At 42.8% G+C, this 13827-nt stretch overlaps 1 protein-coding gene across 1 annotated transcript in view; it reads right to left on the reverse strand.

Annotated features, from left to right (window-relative positions):
- LOC117397925 (transcription factor COE2) overlaps positions 1–13827 on the reverse strand; it is a 33721-nt gene that overhangs the window by 18246 nt on the left and 1648 nt on the right. Inside the window, exons 2-6 of the mRNA XM_059008623.1 lie at positions 8530–8686; positions 8052–8115; positions 7506–7561; positions 6961–7034; positions 5156–5224 (exon numbers count right to left, since the gene is read on the reverse strand). Of these exons, the coding sequence (XP_058864606.1) occupies positions 5156–5224; positions 6961–7034; positions 7506–7561; positions 8052–8115; positions 8530–8686 (420 nt within the window). The remainder of the gene's footprint in view (positions 1–5155; positions 5225–6960; positions 7035–7505; positions 7562–8051; positions 8116–8529; positions 8687–13827) is intronic.

Raw genomic sequence — 13827 nt, forward strand, 5'->3', positions numbered from 1 at the left:
GCGGTTTGACAATAGATGCTTGCTATCACAACCTAAAATAACAATTATATTCTAACCCACTGTCACGGAAAAATGCGAACTGCAACTCCTCCAATCAAAAAGGTCACTGCTCCAAAACTTCTGCTCTCTAATGATCGGGGGAGTAAACAAAGCAAGCATTCCGAAGTTAGGGCTGTCAATCAGTCTGGGAAAACACTGGGAATTCCTTCCAGAATCCCAAATAAACAAGCAAGCAGCATGGGGTGGTAGAGGGGGGTCTGTACGGGGGGGGGGGGGGGGGGGGTCGGTCCATCACAGCAACCTGATACATGTGTTATTGGAGCTGGAACACCACACTGAATACCCTGCAGTGCAGGGAGATGCAATCTGCTCACATTACAGAAACAGAGTTACATTGCACAGAATAAAACTCCAATAATGATCACTCTGGGTCAGAGTTTGAACTGTTTTTTTATTACTATTTCTGAAAAGACAAGTGTAACGGAAAACTGTTGAGAAACTCTCAATTCACCCAAAAAAATATTTAAATAATGTTTAAATAAATAAGAAGAAAGTTTACAAACGAGAGGAGGCCATTCAGCCCATCTTGCTCGTTTGGTTGTTAGTAGCTTATTGATCCCAGAATCTCATCAAGCAGCTTCTTGAAGGATCCCAGGGTGTCAGACCTTCAACAACATTACTGGGCAGTTGGACTCTCACAATAACAATGATCTCACATGACATGCTTGGAACTTCTGTAGCTTAGTTCTAGAACAGTTTTGTGAATATAAAAAGCACTGCCACGGCCAAGATCGTTTTGGAATTCCAAATTAATTTTTTTAAAAATTATTATTATTTCAGATCTGCCCTTATTAACGGTCTCGAATCCCGTCTCAGCGCAGCTCGATACGGCAGGGTTGAAAACACACACAGAGCGCAATCCCACTCCTCCTGCTGTCAATTACAAATTACAACCCGTGACCTTCTCAAACGGGGTGTCACTGCCCCTCAGTCCTGTGTGTTGGGAGAAACGTGCTCCCTGTGTTTAGCTGCGCTGCGGGCTAGCAGAGGTGAAACCTATTAGTGGGGAGATAACTGGGAAAACGGTGAGGTCGTTGCTGTCGTTGCTCTGCGCGCTTCTGTACGTCTAATGCGCCAGCGACACTGGGCATGACTTCTGTTCAAACGTTTACCCCGTTTATTTGTTTAGAAGAAATTAAAAGTCTAAAAATGAAATGTTTGCAGCAGAGGAGAGTTAAACTGGCGAGAATAAAGCAGCCAGAATCGACTTGACCACAACGTGAGAAAGAAAAATGCACAGAAATATTCAAAGCTGCAAACCAGGACGACTCAAAAGTCACTCAGAAAACAAAGGAAATGACGTAAACTGAAACAACTGGGTATAAATCTCTCTCAGTTCTCCTCCAGTACGTATCCTCACGCGTAGATTACCACACTAGCTTATAAATTGTGCTTGCAGGAAATATGTTGAACTATTGTTTTTGTATGGTGATTATTATCGTTGTTATTATTGGGTGTGTGAGAGTCCGGTCAGTTAATACATGGAGGCAATGTTTCCCTGGCTAACGCACACACACAGCCACTCTCGGGAACAGAGCTGAAGAAACGCGGAGCTTTCCAAACCCTTCCTGCAGCTACATGCTTCTCTTATGGTTTAGTTTTTTTTTTTTGGCTAAAGTTGAGGGTTAAAGTTCAGCGTTTTCCCTTTCCTTATCGCATGCAGTTACTGAAATCTCATGACGTCATTTCATATGGGCTCGCCAGCACTGCAGCCTAGTTAGGAGCGACTTTCAGATGAAGAGACCATCGTGCAGACTCGGTTTGCTGTTTATAAAGCGCAGCATCCCAGATCACTCCTCCCTGGGTTGCAGATGGGCTTGGTTCAGAGTAACTGCTGTTAATTTGAAGGAGGAGATGGATGAGGAAAGCAGTCGATGCTATTGGGAATCTCGCTGATTCGTTCAACTGCCACAGGTGATCAATGGAAGCGATCGGACCTCCCATTGATTTGTCGTTTGTGTTTTTAGTCAGTTAGCACATTGACGCGGGTCAGTAACTGGCACGCATGCACCTCCAGTGTAAATGGTTGTTACTTAACCTCCCAGTCCACAGTCCTGCAATTTCCCAATAGCCCTGCCCTGCACATCATTTATCAGACTCTTCCATAGCATTCAGCACCGTGCTGTTTGAAGCCTGGTTTGATGATGACAATCCAGCGACCAATGTTACAGAACTAGCAAGACACTGATAAGCAGTTTTAAAAAGCTCAGCACTTGTGAGGCTGTGTGTCTTTATCTCATTCTGTTTCTAGGACATGCTGAATACCACACTTCATTCAGCTGGTGATTCTGACAAGCCGTGATTGCTCGACGACACAAATATAATGAGTGAGACACAGTGTATCTAACTAGTGGTCCCGGGCTGATGTGATTTTAACTTTGCCAAGGCAGATCCGACACGTGGAAATCAATACCTGGATATTTAAATACAGAGCTCAGAGGGCGTCAGTCACCAAATACACACTCCTGCTACTGCTTGGAGCACTGTGGGGTTACATACACAGTGACAGCTTCAAGTTCTGCTCTAGCTATTTAAACATGGTCTTGTAAAGTAGCAACCTCCTTAAATAAGTGAAAAACGAACCATGAAATGTTTGGCAGCCTCCTCCCATTGCAGCTGCTACAATTGCTTCTTGGTACAGAACCATTGCATTGCCATTGTCTGTCTGTCTGCAGTGCCACTGTCTGTCTGTCTGCAGTGCCCCTGTCTGTCTGCATTGCCATTGCAGTGCCCCTGTCTGTCTGCATTGCCATTGCAGTGCCCCTGTCTGTCTGCATTGCCATTGCAGTGCCCCTGTCTGTCTGCATTGCCATTACAGTGCCCCTGTCTGTCTGCATTACCATTACAGTGCCCCTGTCTGTCTGCATTGCCATTGCAGTGCCCCTGTCTGTCTGCATTGCCATTGCAGTGCCCCTGTCTGTCTGCATTGCCATTGCAGTGCCCCTGTCTGTCTGCATTGCCATTGCAGTGCCCCTGTCTGTCTGCATTGCCATTGCAGTGCCCCTGTCTGTCTGCATTGCCATTGCAGTGCCCCTGTCTGTCTGCATTGCCATTGCAGTGCCCCTGTCTGATCGCTGAAGATTAGTTGTGATCTGGGCAGGACAGGCTTACCAGGGCACACCTGCTTTGTGCTCCTGTGTTTAATCCAGCTTCGTGCTTTCAGTGCAGCGGTGGAGACGCTCGAATGAAGTGTGCGGGCCGGGTTAGGAGGGAGGGCTGGTTTCTGAGAAGGGGATTAACAGAAGTCTTGGGAATTGTGCCCTCCATGTGTGTAATGCGTGGTAATAACCCTGCCTAATTACTTGAGGATCAGATTGGGGATGCAGGGCAGCAGCAGCCCCAGCTCCTCGCATGTTAATTGGAGAACAGGTGTTGGAGCCGCTCAGAATGAGACTCCTGATTACCACAGCCCAGGAAACAAATGGCTTTGGCGGCTCAGCATCAATAACATGAATTATTTAGGCAGAGAGAAGCTACTTGGGAGAGGTCAGACTGGGGGTCATATACACCCCCCCTGCTCATCTATATACAGCCCCCAGGGTGCGACGCAACCAACATATTGTCAACTAGGCAAAACATTTACTAGCAATACACCTCCTTTAAAAAATCACAAGCCACTCGCACACACACACACAGAGCCACACACACACACACACACACGCACACACACACACGCACACACACACACAGAGACACACAGACACACACACACACAGACACACATCTCCGATGCAAGGAGATTGTACAGCCCTGGTTATCTCTCCTTTTCGAATGGGATTTATTCACAGCTTGTTTCTAAACATTTTGGGATGAAATCTGGCAGGGTGTGGGTGGGGGGGTTTGGAAAGTTATTTTGTAAATGAGAAAAGCAGCTGTGCACAGGAATTTAGGGAAACTCGAGAGACAACAGGGTTTTCTGTTTCGCTCTCTATTTTATTTTTTTTTCTCTTGAAAGAAAACGATCTTGAGCGATCCTCGGAGACTTACTGTCAACAAGCCAGGAGCAGAGGCTGAAGCTGAGCGGAGAGGGAGAGGGAGAGCAGAGAGAGAGTGAGAGAGCTCAAACAGCTTGCATATAAAATGTAGATTCTGGGAAAAGATTCTACTTCACAGTATATTAACTCACAAGAAAGTGTCCCTCTCCATACAGTTATGTTAGGGGCGCATTGCTATGAAACATGTAGTAGAATGTAAATATGTGTATATGATTTCATACGAGTCATGCGTTTTACATGGGGAAAGAATCACAATGTATTCAGAATATATTGCAATATAGCAAATGTGGCTGTTTTATATGTATTGCAGTGAGTTTCTAAATATATTTGTATATATATTTATTTTCCATGCTGACACACACACACACACACACACAGTCCCCTGCTGTTCTACAGAGTCACTGTGCTTTTCCCCAGCCAGTGTTAAACACAGACCTCTCCAGTAACTCCCCCACTCCCCAGGGGGTTGTGTTTATGAACAATAAAGCTGCCACGAGCTGGAGGTGGGGGGGTAAGAGCTGACCAAAAATCATCCATCTCCCCCATCACCCCCCCGGTGTGAGTGTGCCGCTGATGGGACAGTGAATTAGTGCTGGACCCCCCATCTCTATTAGGAGCCTGTGTTTCTACAGGGAGGGGTATGGCTGGGTCCAATTACAGGACTGACTCCAACAACATGCACAGAACATGGATCAGCACAGCCCGCCAATATGCTGAAGATCAGTGGTGGGGGCACCTAGTGTTGAGCTGTATTGGAGCCACAGATACTTCAGACCAAGTCTGTTTCCCAATGCAGAATCTGAGAATCCTGATAACCACAGGGCTGTGTGGTAAACCCTGGTGTTAGCTGGATCAAGAGGACCCTGCTCTGGCAGGAGAGATGTTGTTTTAAGACCCGCCCTTCTCTTCCATTCAGAATTACTGAAGATATTTAAGAAGCTGGTGGAGATCCTTCACAAAGCTGCTGTACACCTCAAGAAAACTGGGGAGCATTCCTTCCAGGACAATCCCATTGGGATCCCAGTGAGTGTGGGGAGGATACTGGGGTGTGTGACCCCCACGGTACGAATCAAAGCCCCATGCTCTGGTGAAGACCCTACCTGTCGATGATCACGGGGTCTGAGGGGGTCTCGTTGCGATTCCCACAACTCTTCTTCTCACAGCATCGACTGGAGAGAGAGAGAGAGAGAGAGAGAGGAGAGGGAGAGATTTCATTTCACATTCACGCAGAAGAAGATTGCTTGAGATTGTGTAAATCTGTGATATGCTGTATGCTTGATTCTTAATGGTCTTACTGAGCAATAACAAGGTGACACAAAATGTGACAAAATGTAATAATTACTATTTACTAAGTATTTGTAAGAAAATAATTTTCTGATGTTATCCATCCTATGTATCCCATTTGTGCAATGTTACTAAATGTAAGGTGGTTTCCCATACTTTGCATATATTTTTTTAACGTGAGTCGTATCATTAAACAGCTTCAGTCGTCACTGTGTCGTTCAGCGTTGTGAGATGTGATGAATATGGAAAGATGATATTGTTTAAAGATGGCATTAAAAAAACCAAAGGATAAAAAGCGGGAAAAACAACCTAAAATATATATATATATGCAGATTTCATCTTTTTGAAAATTGTAGCCATTTAAAAAAAAAAAAATGGTCAGATTTTGAAAATATTTTATATTTGCCCCTCAGCCTTCAAATGACTATTGTTTAATTTGTAGTTATTTTCCCTCATAAGACATTTCCTCATTCAACACTGGGGTAGTGCTATCAACTTTCTCCAGAAAAAAAGTCCCAACAGTAATCCTGCTCTTTGGCAATCTGTCACTAATTCCGCCCCCCCCCCCCCCCCCCCAGAGTCAGCCTGGCTTTTGTTTTGGCTGCAAGAGTCCCTCCCCACTACTGAATAACAAAAGTATATCTCAGTTCACACCATCTGCCAGGCCTCTCCAGTGCAGAGGGCCAGTGTGCCCCCCCACCTCCCCTAGCCCACTGGCTCAGACCCCAGCTGTGCCGGCCGCCCTCTCCCAGTCCGTCTCGTTATTAGCCAGCTGTGAGCCGGCTCTGGCATCTGCTGGCCGCACAATGGCTTCTAACCCTGGGATCTCTCCCAGCGTGGGGCCTCTTATTAAACCCCAGTACCGTCACTTTTCATTCTAGGATTTTTGTTTTCTTCCCCCACTTATATAACTTACAGTAATTTTGCCTTTTCCTCATGGTTATATTACACATTAACCATAGTTTGACTTGTTTTTTTAATATGCTTTACCTCTCTGTGCTTTACCATGCTTCCCCTATGCTTTATTACACTTTGCTATTGTTCTGATAGCAGTGCAAAAGATAAATAACCCCGGGCTCTCAACTAAATGCAGACTAATGAGCCGGGGTACAAGGCATTGAAGAAGGATCACAGTGTAGCTGATGCCAGATTGAATGAGTGAGAATGCTTTTGGAGTCTGATCGTCTATAGATTTGGTGTATTAACTATACTGCTGCCAGCTGATGTAAATTACACTTCGGTCTCTGTGGGGTTTTCCTGGTTGAAGAATAAATAAGTAAATAAATAAGCAGTTGCTGGTTAATTGCTCTTATTAGCCCTCGTACAAAGCATCACATGTTATCGTGAGGCGTGCTCTATGGTGCAGGGGTGGGCACAATCCTGCAGGTTTTCTGGGTGTCTGATCAATGGTTAAAGACCTGGAGAAGATGTTAGTGTTCACCAATTAAGAAAATAATTGGTTGGATTAAGTAATTGAGAATGAAAACCAGAAGACCCTGCGGCTCTCCGGGACCAGGGTCTGGAATGGGGACCGGGATGCTGAATCGCCCCTCAGGAAGCGCTGGAAGTTGAGCTTGTGATACCCTGGCATGACGGCCGGCACTGCCAGCCTCGCTCTTACCTGCACATGACTTCGTGAGTCAGCAGCACACGGCACATCTCAGGGTTCTTATTCTGCCCTTCGTACGAGATGGGCTGCCAAACAAACACAAGGAAGAGCCAATGAGACGCCTTCGAGACACTGCTTTAGATGGTATTGTATTACATGCATGATCAAGCCGTGCTGTGTGAAGTGTCCAACAGAGATTACCGTCCCTCCACAAACGTAGGCACTCAGTCACTAGCTAATATTGCTCCTTCGCTGTGGAATGACTTGAATCTCACGTCTGTAGTCAATCAGATCTATTCAATTCATTATAGCTGATCTAAATACTGCAAATATTAAACAGGACCAAACCTAGCATGTTAATTGTCCACTGAAGAGTTTCACACACCTTGCTGTGCTGTGGGTGCTGGTTTTCACAGAGTCTATGTAAATGAATTACACACTGGCAGTGTTTAGATACACTGTCCGGATCACTTCGCTTTGTTTCTCTTTGGCGCTGCTGAATACATCTTGTTATAAGGCTGGAGGGTTTGTATTTAGACTCCTGAGTCCTTCCTTACCTGTTTGGATGCAGAGTCAATGAGCCTGATGTACAGATCCTGCTCTGTCCGCAACCCTGCAGAAAAGAACAAAGGCAGGGTCTCACAGTGAGGATATCGTGTCTGGATGTTTTGATAGATATAGAATACTGCATGGGCTAGTGTGTGATATGATTATTTTCTGCCCACCCAAGTGGAGGTGGTGCTACATAAACCCTGAGGGCAAATCCAGAGGGGTTTATCCAAGCATCCCTCCCCGAGGGTGGGCATTAAATTCTCATTTATCACACACTAGCCCATGCAGAATTTTCATAATCTCTGGTGAGCAGTTTCTCTAAACTTCTGTTTTGTGCTGCTTGTTGTGGGGAGTTCACTCTACTTAGGGGCTTACTCTGCTTCCTTTGAGCTTGACAGCTTGCTCTGGGGTCAGCCGCGCTCTGCTGCTGGTGTTAATGAGCGTGTGTTTCTCGTAATAACTGGACGTTTACTACGGGAAATATCAGCTGGATGAGCCCATTGAAAAAATTGCTCACCAGTTATCATAGATGGATAGATAGATAGACTCACCATTGCTGTACAGAAGCTGGAGTTTGTAGTGTGTTCCATTATTTGTCTTCTCACCACTTTGTTCCTTTTAATGAAACAAAACAGGTAAGTTAGTAAATGAGATCCCACCGCTGCCACCACACTCTTCTGTATTTCACACTGAGCATGTCAAGTACCTGTCAAGGGGAAAGAAAAATAATAACAAGGCAAGCCTAGGAAACACCTGTGCAGAGGCACCACGTAAAAACCTGTGCAGAGTTACCACGTAAACACCTGTGCAGAGGTACCACGTAAACACCTGTGCAGAGGTACCACATAAACACCTGTGCAGAGGCACCATGTAAACACCTGTGCAGAGGCACCATGTAAACACCTGTGCAGAGGCACCACGTAAACACCTGTGCAGAGGCACCACGTAAACACCTGTGCAGAGGCACCACGTAAACACCTGTGCAGAGGTAATACGTAAACTTTTCTGAATGGATAAAACATAAATGACCTTTTCATGTTCTACAAAGTCGATGAAGGAGGTCCTCTCGATTTCGATCGGCTGTCCTTGTCGGTCGTATAGCGCCAGTACGAAGTGGAAGAAGTTGGATTTGCGGAGATTGGAGGGGGGCTGCTTCTCAAAGTGAGCCCGGGACAGAGCCACGCCACTGCAGAGCAAACAGACACACACCATCAATATACACCACGAGTACACACACACACACCATCAATATACACCATGAGTACACACACACACCCCATCAATATACACCATGAGTACACACACACACACCATCAATATACACCATGAGTACACACACACACACCATCAATATACACCATGAGTACACACACACACACCATCAATATACACCATGAGTACACACACACACACCATCAATATACACCATGAGTACACACACACACACACCATCAATATACACCATGAGTACACACACACACACCATCAATATACACCATGAGTACACACACACACACACCATCAATATACACCATGAGTACACACACACACACACCATCAATATACACCATGAGTACACACACACACACCATCAATATACACCATGAGTACACACACACACACACCATCAATATACACCATGAGTACACACACACACACCATCAATATACACCATGAGTACACACACACACACACCATCAATATACACCATGAGTACACACACACACACACCATCAATATACACCATGAGTACACACACACACACCATCAATATACACCATGAGTACACACACACACACACACACACACACACACACACACACACACACCATCAATATACACCATGAGTACACACACACACACACCATCAATATACACCATGAGTACACACACACACACCATCAATATACACCACGAGTACACACACACACACCATCAATATACACCACGAGTACACACACACACACCATCAATATACACCATGAGTACACACACACACACCATCAATATACACCATGAGTACACACACACACACCATCAATATACACCATGAGTACACACACACACCATCAATATACACCATGAGTACACACACACACACCATCAATATACACCATGAGTACACACACACACACACCATCAATATACACCATGAGTACACACACACACACACCATCAATATACACCATGAGTACACACACACACACCATCAATATACACCATGAGTACACACACACACACACACACACACACACACACACACACACCATCAATATACACCATGAGTACACACACACACACACCATCAATATACACCACGAGTACACACACACACACACACACACACACACACACACACACACCATCAATATACACTTTGGTCAAACGTTTTGCATCCCCCTATAGAATGAACTAATTTTGCTTCATAAAGTCAAATGAAACCAAACCTGCTGAATTAATCTAACATGAAATACTGTACTGCTATTTTGGCTTCCGGTAGAGTTTTGCGATCATGTGATGTGAAATAAAACATCTAAATTAAGTTCATACAGTGTTTTTTTTTTTTTAATTATGTCTCAATCCTAACATTCTAGGTCATGCGAAACTTTTGGCCAGAGCTGTAGTTCTCTTAACTGAACCCAACAATACAATGTACTGGGAAAGTTCTGCTGAATAGCCCTGTACTGCAGGCTCCTAATCGTTTCTTCGCACTTTGAAGAAGCTGACCTTGATTTGAAACTATAAAAAATGTCATAGTGAAATACGCGGTAACATTGATCTGCTTTTAATCTGCAGATCAGATCTGGCTGCAAAGATACGAGAGACAGACAAATCTGCAGCTGCAAATCATTTTCCTTCCTTGATCCTGAAACACTAGGATCATTAAACACGTTCGTTTGTTCAGGTTTAGGGACGGTGATAATCAGGCTGTGCTAAACGGTCTTCCAGCGCTGACACATCCTCTTCATCTGAAATAAATAACAGATATTTAACGGAGGACAACTTCAAGCCAACACTCCCAGAGCCTGCTCTGTCTAGCGGAGTGCTTCACTGCAGCGATGTTATCTGCTTTCCAGTTATTCTTTTTGGTGGGTTCCTGTAATTTCAGGACCGATATTAATGAGTTCATCCATTATTGTTTGTTTATGGCCACAAAACGAGAAGGGGAATAAGTTACATTGCATGGATGTAGGGTGTAATATAAGCTGTGTGTTTGGGTGACGCGTTCAATTGAATTGACGTTTTTAACCTTTTTTCAATAAGAACTATATAACGCACAAGAACACTATTTTGTATCGTTTTTATTTCGTAGTATGTTTATTTTGAGGTCTTCCAAATGTCATCAAATGCAGTAAACCCAACAGCGTACGCCTTTTCAAGACACCCCGCTCCACAGCGCTCAAAAGCGCCGATAAAAACCGGGACATCCGAAGAAAGCCCGAGATTCACCCACAGCGAAAGCGACCGCAGACACTTTTGGTCGGTTTTACTGTATCCTACAATATATTGGACGCAAACTCGTCAGAATTTGAGCAGCGGTTCAAAGGTTGATAACACACTTTGTTTTCTCCTTGTGTCTCGCAAGAGGATCACAATAGGCAACTACATTTGCGTTTTCCAAAAACGTTCATTTAAAACAGCTCCATGTTTTGCTTCTGTGTTGATCAGAACCGGCGCGCTGAAAGCAGGTACTTCTGGTCTGGCGAGGGCTCCATACCCGGGCCGCGCTGAAGGCGTTTTAAGGTAAATGATATAGTATTACTTTCACACGGCGTGTGTGCTATTTATATTGAAAATACATATTCGTAGCCAAACGGCTTTGTAGTCTTGAAACACAAATACATGGCAAGATGTTCATCTCTGGACACAAGCTTTCCATCACCCTACAGAATTATCCAATTGTGCTTCATAAAGTCGAATGAAACCCGCTGAATAATGTTACCTTCAAATATTTAATTACATACCGCGTTGTGGTTTGCCATATAAACGAAAAACTGACAACAATTGAAAAATGCTTTGATTACACGATGTTAAATAAAATATCTAAATTATGTTCATTCAATTTATAAACAAAACAAAAAAAAGATGTCTCAAAAATTTTAGGTGATACTAAGCATATGACCATAGCTGGATGTCGAGTTTCCCAATCAAATTTCACAAAGAAACTGTGTACACTGTAAAACCAAAGAACGCGTGACGCGTTTAATATCTAAACGGCACGTGTGTATAGCAGAACAGACACGTTTTATTCCTAAACAGCAGTGTTGATACGTCATCAGGTGTCTAGTTAACTATATACTTATTAAACGCTATGTGTTTAATCTGTGCCTGTTTTGCCAAGTTTAATGTTTAGATTTTAAATACCCTCCCTGTTACAAATGTTCAAAAGTGTTACAAATCATAAACACGTCCGAGAGTTTATAAAATTAACACCACAGGGGTGTTTAAATCCTAAACGCATTAAGAATTATAAACACAGTGAAGTGTTTGACAAATAAGCCTTTTAAAGTTAAACACTCGGTCTTTGCAGCATCGCGTGACCGCCAGAGTTTTCCAATGTAGATTCATTTATTTGTTGCTGTATTTAATTATTTAGTTAGATTGTTTCAAACGTACAGTGCACACTGAGAAAAATAACCGGACCGCGCTGCAGCTCCCGTTCTTGCTCTGTTAACGTTAGAGGATCCTTTTCTCAAGCAGAAATATCGTGAACTGTGAGCAAAACGACATCTCTGTTGGCTCTAGTAATGGCGCAGAGAGGAATGGGAACATTTCAAGCTTTATAAAAAGAGAATCAAAGAGTGAGGTGACCCCGCGCGCGTGGCGAGGGTTCTGCACGGTGCAGTCCTCTTGTATTCAGAGGAATGCTTCACGTTTTCAGTCCTTGGTTTACATTTCCAGTGTAGCCTCCAGCTAAACAGCGCATTCATTTCACACCCGACTTCAATCAGCTGTTTTATCTATATGTTTTAAGTTTGCAAAGATATGTTCATGAATATTCCGGTTTTTTATTATTTAATGTTAATCAACTTTTTAGGTAAATGTATATATTTTTATATAATTAATTATTCAAAGTTAAAATACGTTTATTCGGTTGCGTGCATGGAAAAAAAAACATAGGAAAAGTACAAATTGGATTATTATTATTATTATTATTATTATTATTATTATTATTATTATTATTATTATTATATTTTTTAAAATAAACTTTTAAGCTTAAACAAAGACAAATCGAACAATAATTCACTTAAGAAAAGGGTGTAGAAATGTCTTCAGAATACGCATTTATTTAAATTCGACCCTAATAATAATAATAATAATAATAATAATAATAATAATAATAATACTTTTCACCAACTCAATGAAAGGATTTTATAATATGTTTTAATCTTGCAAATGGAAACATTTGGTTATTTGAAATGTGAAGATCCAAATGCTAAATATGTAATCATTTCTTATATTAAAATATGTAGGCTAGCTGTTTAGGGTTTGGAGGTTAGCGTGTGTGTGAGTGTGTGCGCGTTTTGACAGACTTTGATTTATTGAGTAAATAGGGTGCAAGACTTAAAACAAGCGTTGGCACTGTTATAAAAAACAAATGTTTATTTCACAGTACACGCAGACCGTAAGCCTTCCTTTCATAGCTGCACAAATAAACCGCGAGTCGCAAAAAAATTATAATCACACAATAAAGTTAGATGGGATAATCGCTTGAGCTTCAAGTCGAGTAAAAATAATCGCGTTGGGTAAAAATGATCCGTCTATTTGATCAAACAGAATTCATTCAGTTAAATTACACACGCGTTATAAGACTTGCATTTGTAAACAAGAATATTAGTAATCGATCTGGAATTTGGAATTTCGATTTGGAATCTATTTGGAATAGCTGACGTATGCGTATGCTGCGTTTATTGTCATTAATATCAAAGAGCAGTCTGTCTCTAGCAAAATGAAGTAAAGGGCATTTTATTTTCTCTTATACAATTACAGCCTCGGATTGATGGCGTTCTTTTTGTGACAAAACTTTTATCTACAAACATTTTGGAAAATGTTACAAGACGTAAGTCAATGCTTGTTCATTAAAGGACTGGGGCGTCTCGAGACTGCTGTGTGCTTTTCGTGTGGCTCCTGACACGAGCACACCGCTCAGAACAATGCCGCGCGCTTGTCATTTAGGAGGAAGTGGTTTCAACTAATAATTCACAGACCATGCACTTTGCATCCGAGCGCAGTGTCACGTGTTGCAATACAGGGATACTACGTGAATAAGATCATCGATATACTAAATACATACATGCATAAATACAATGACATGGGCACAGAATC

This window comes from Acipenser ruthenus, chromosome 37, assembly GCF_902713425.1.
Source record: "Acipenser ruthenus chromosome 37, fAciRut3.2 maternal haplotype, whole genome shotgun sequence".
Lineage (NCBI taxonomy): Eukaryota > Metazoa > Chordata > Actinopteri > Acipenseriformes > Acipenseridae > Acipenser > Acipenser ruthenus.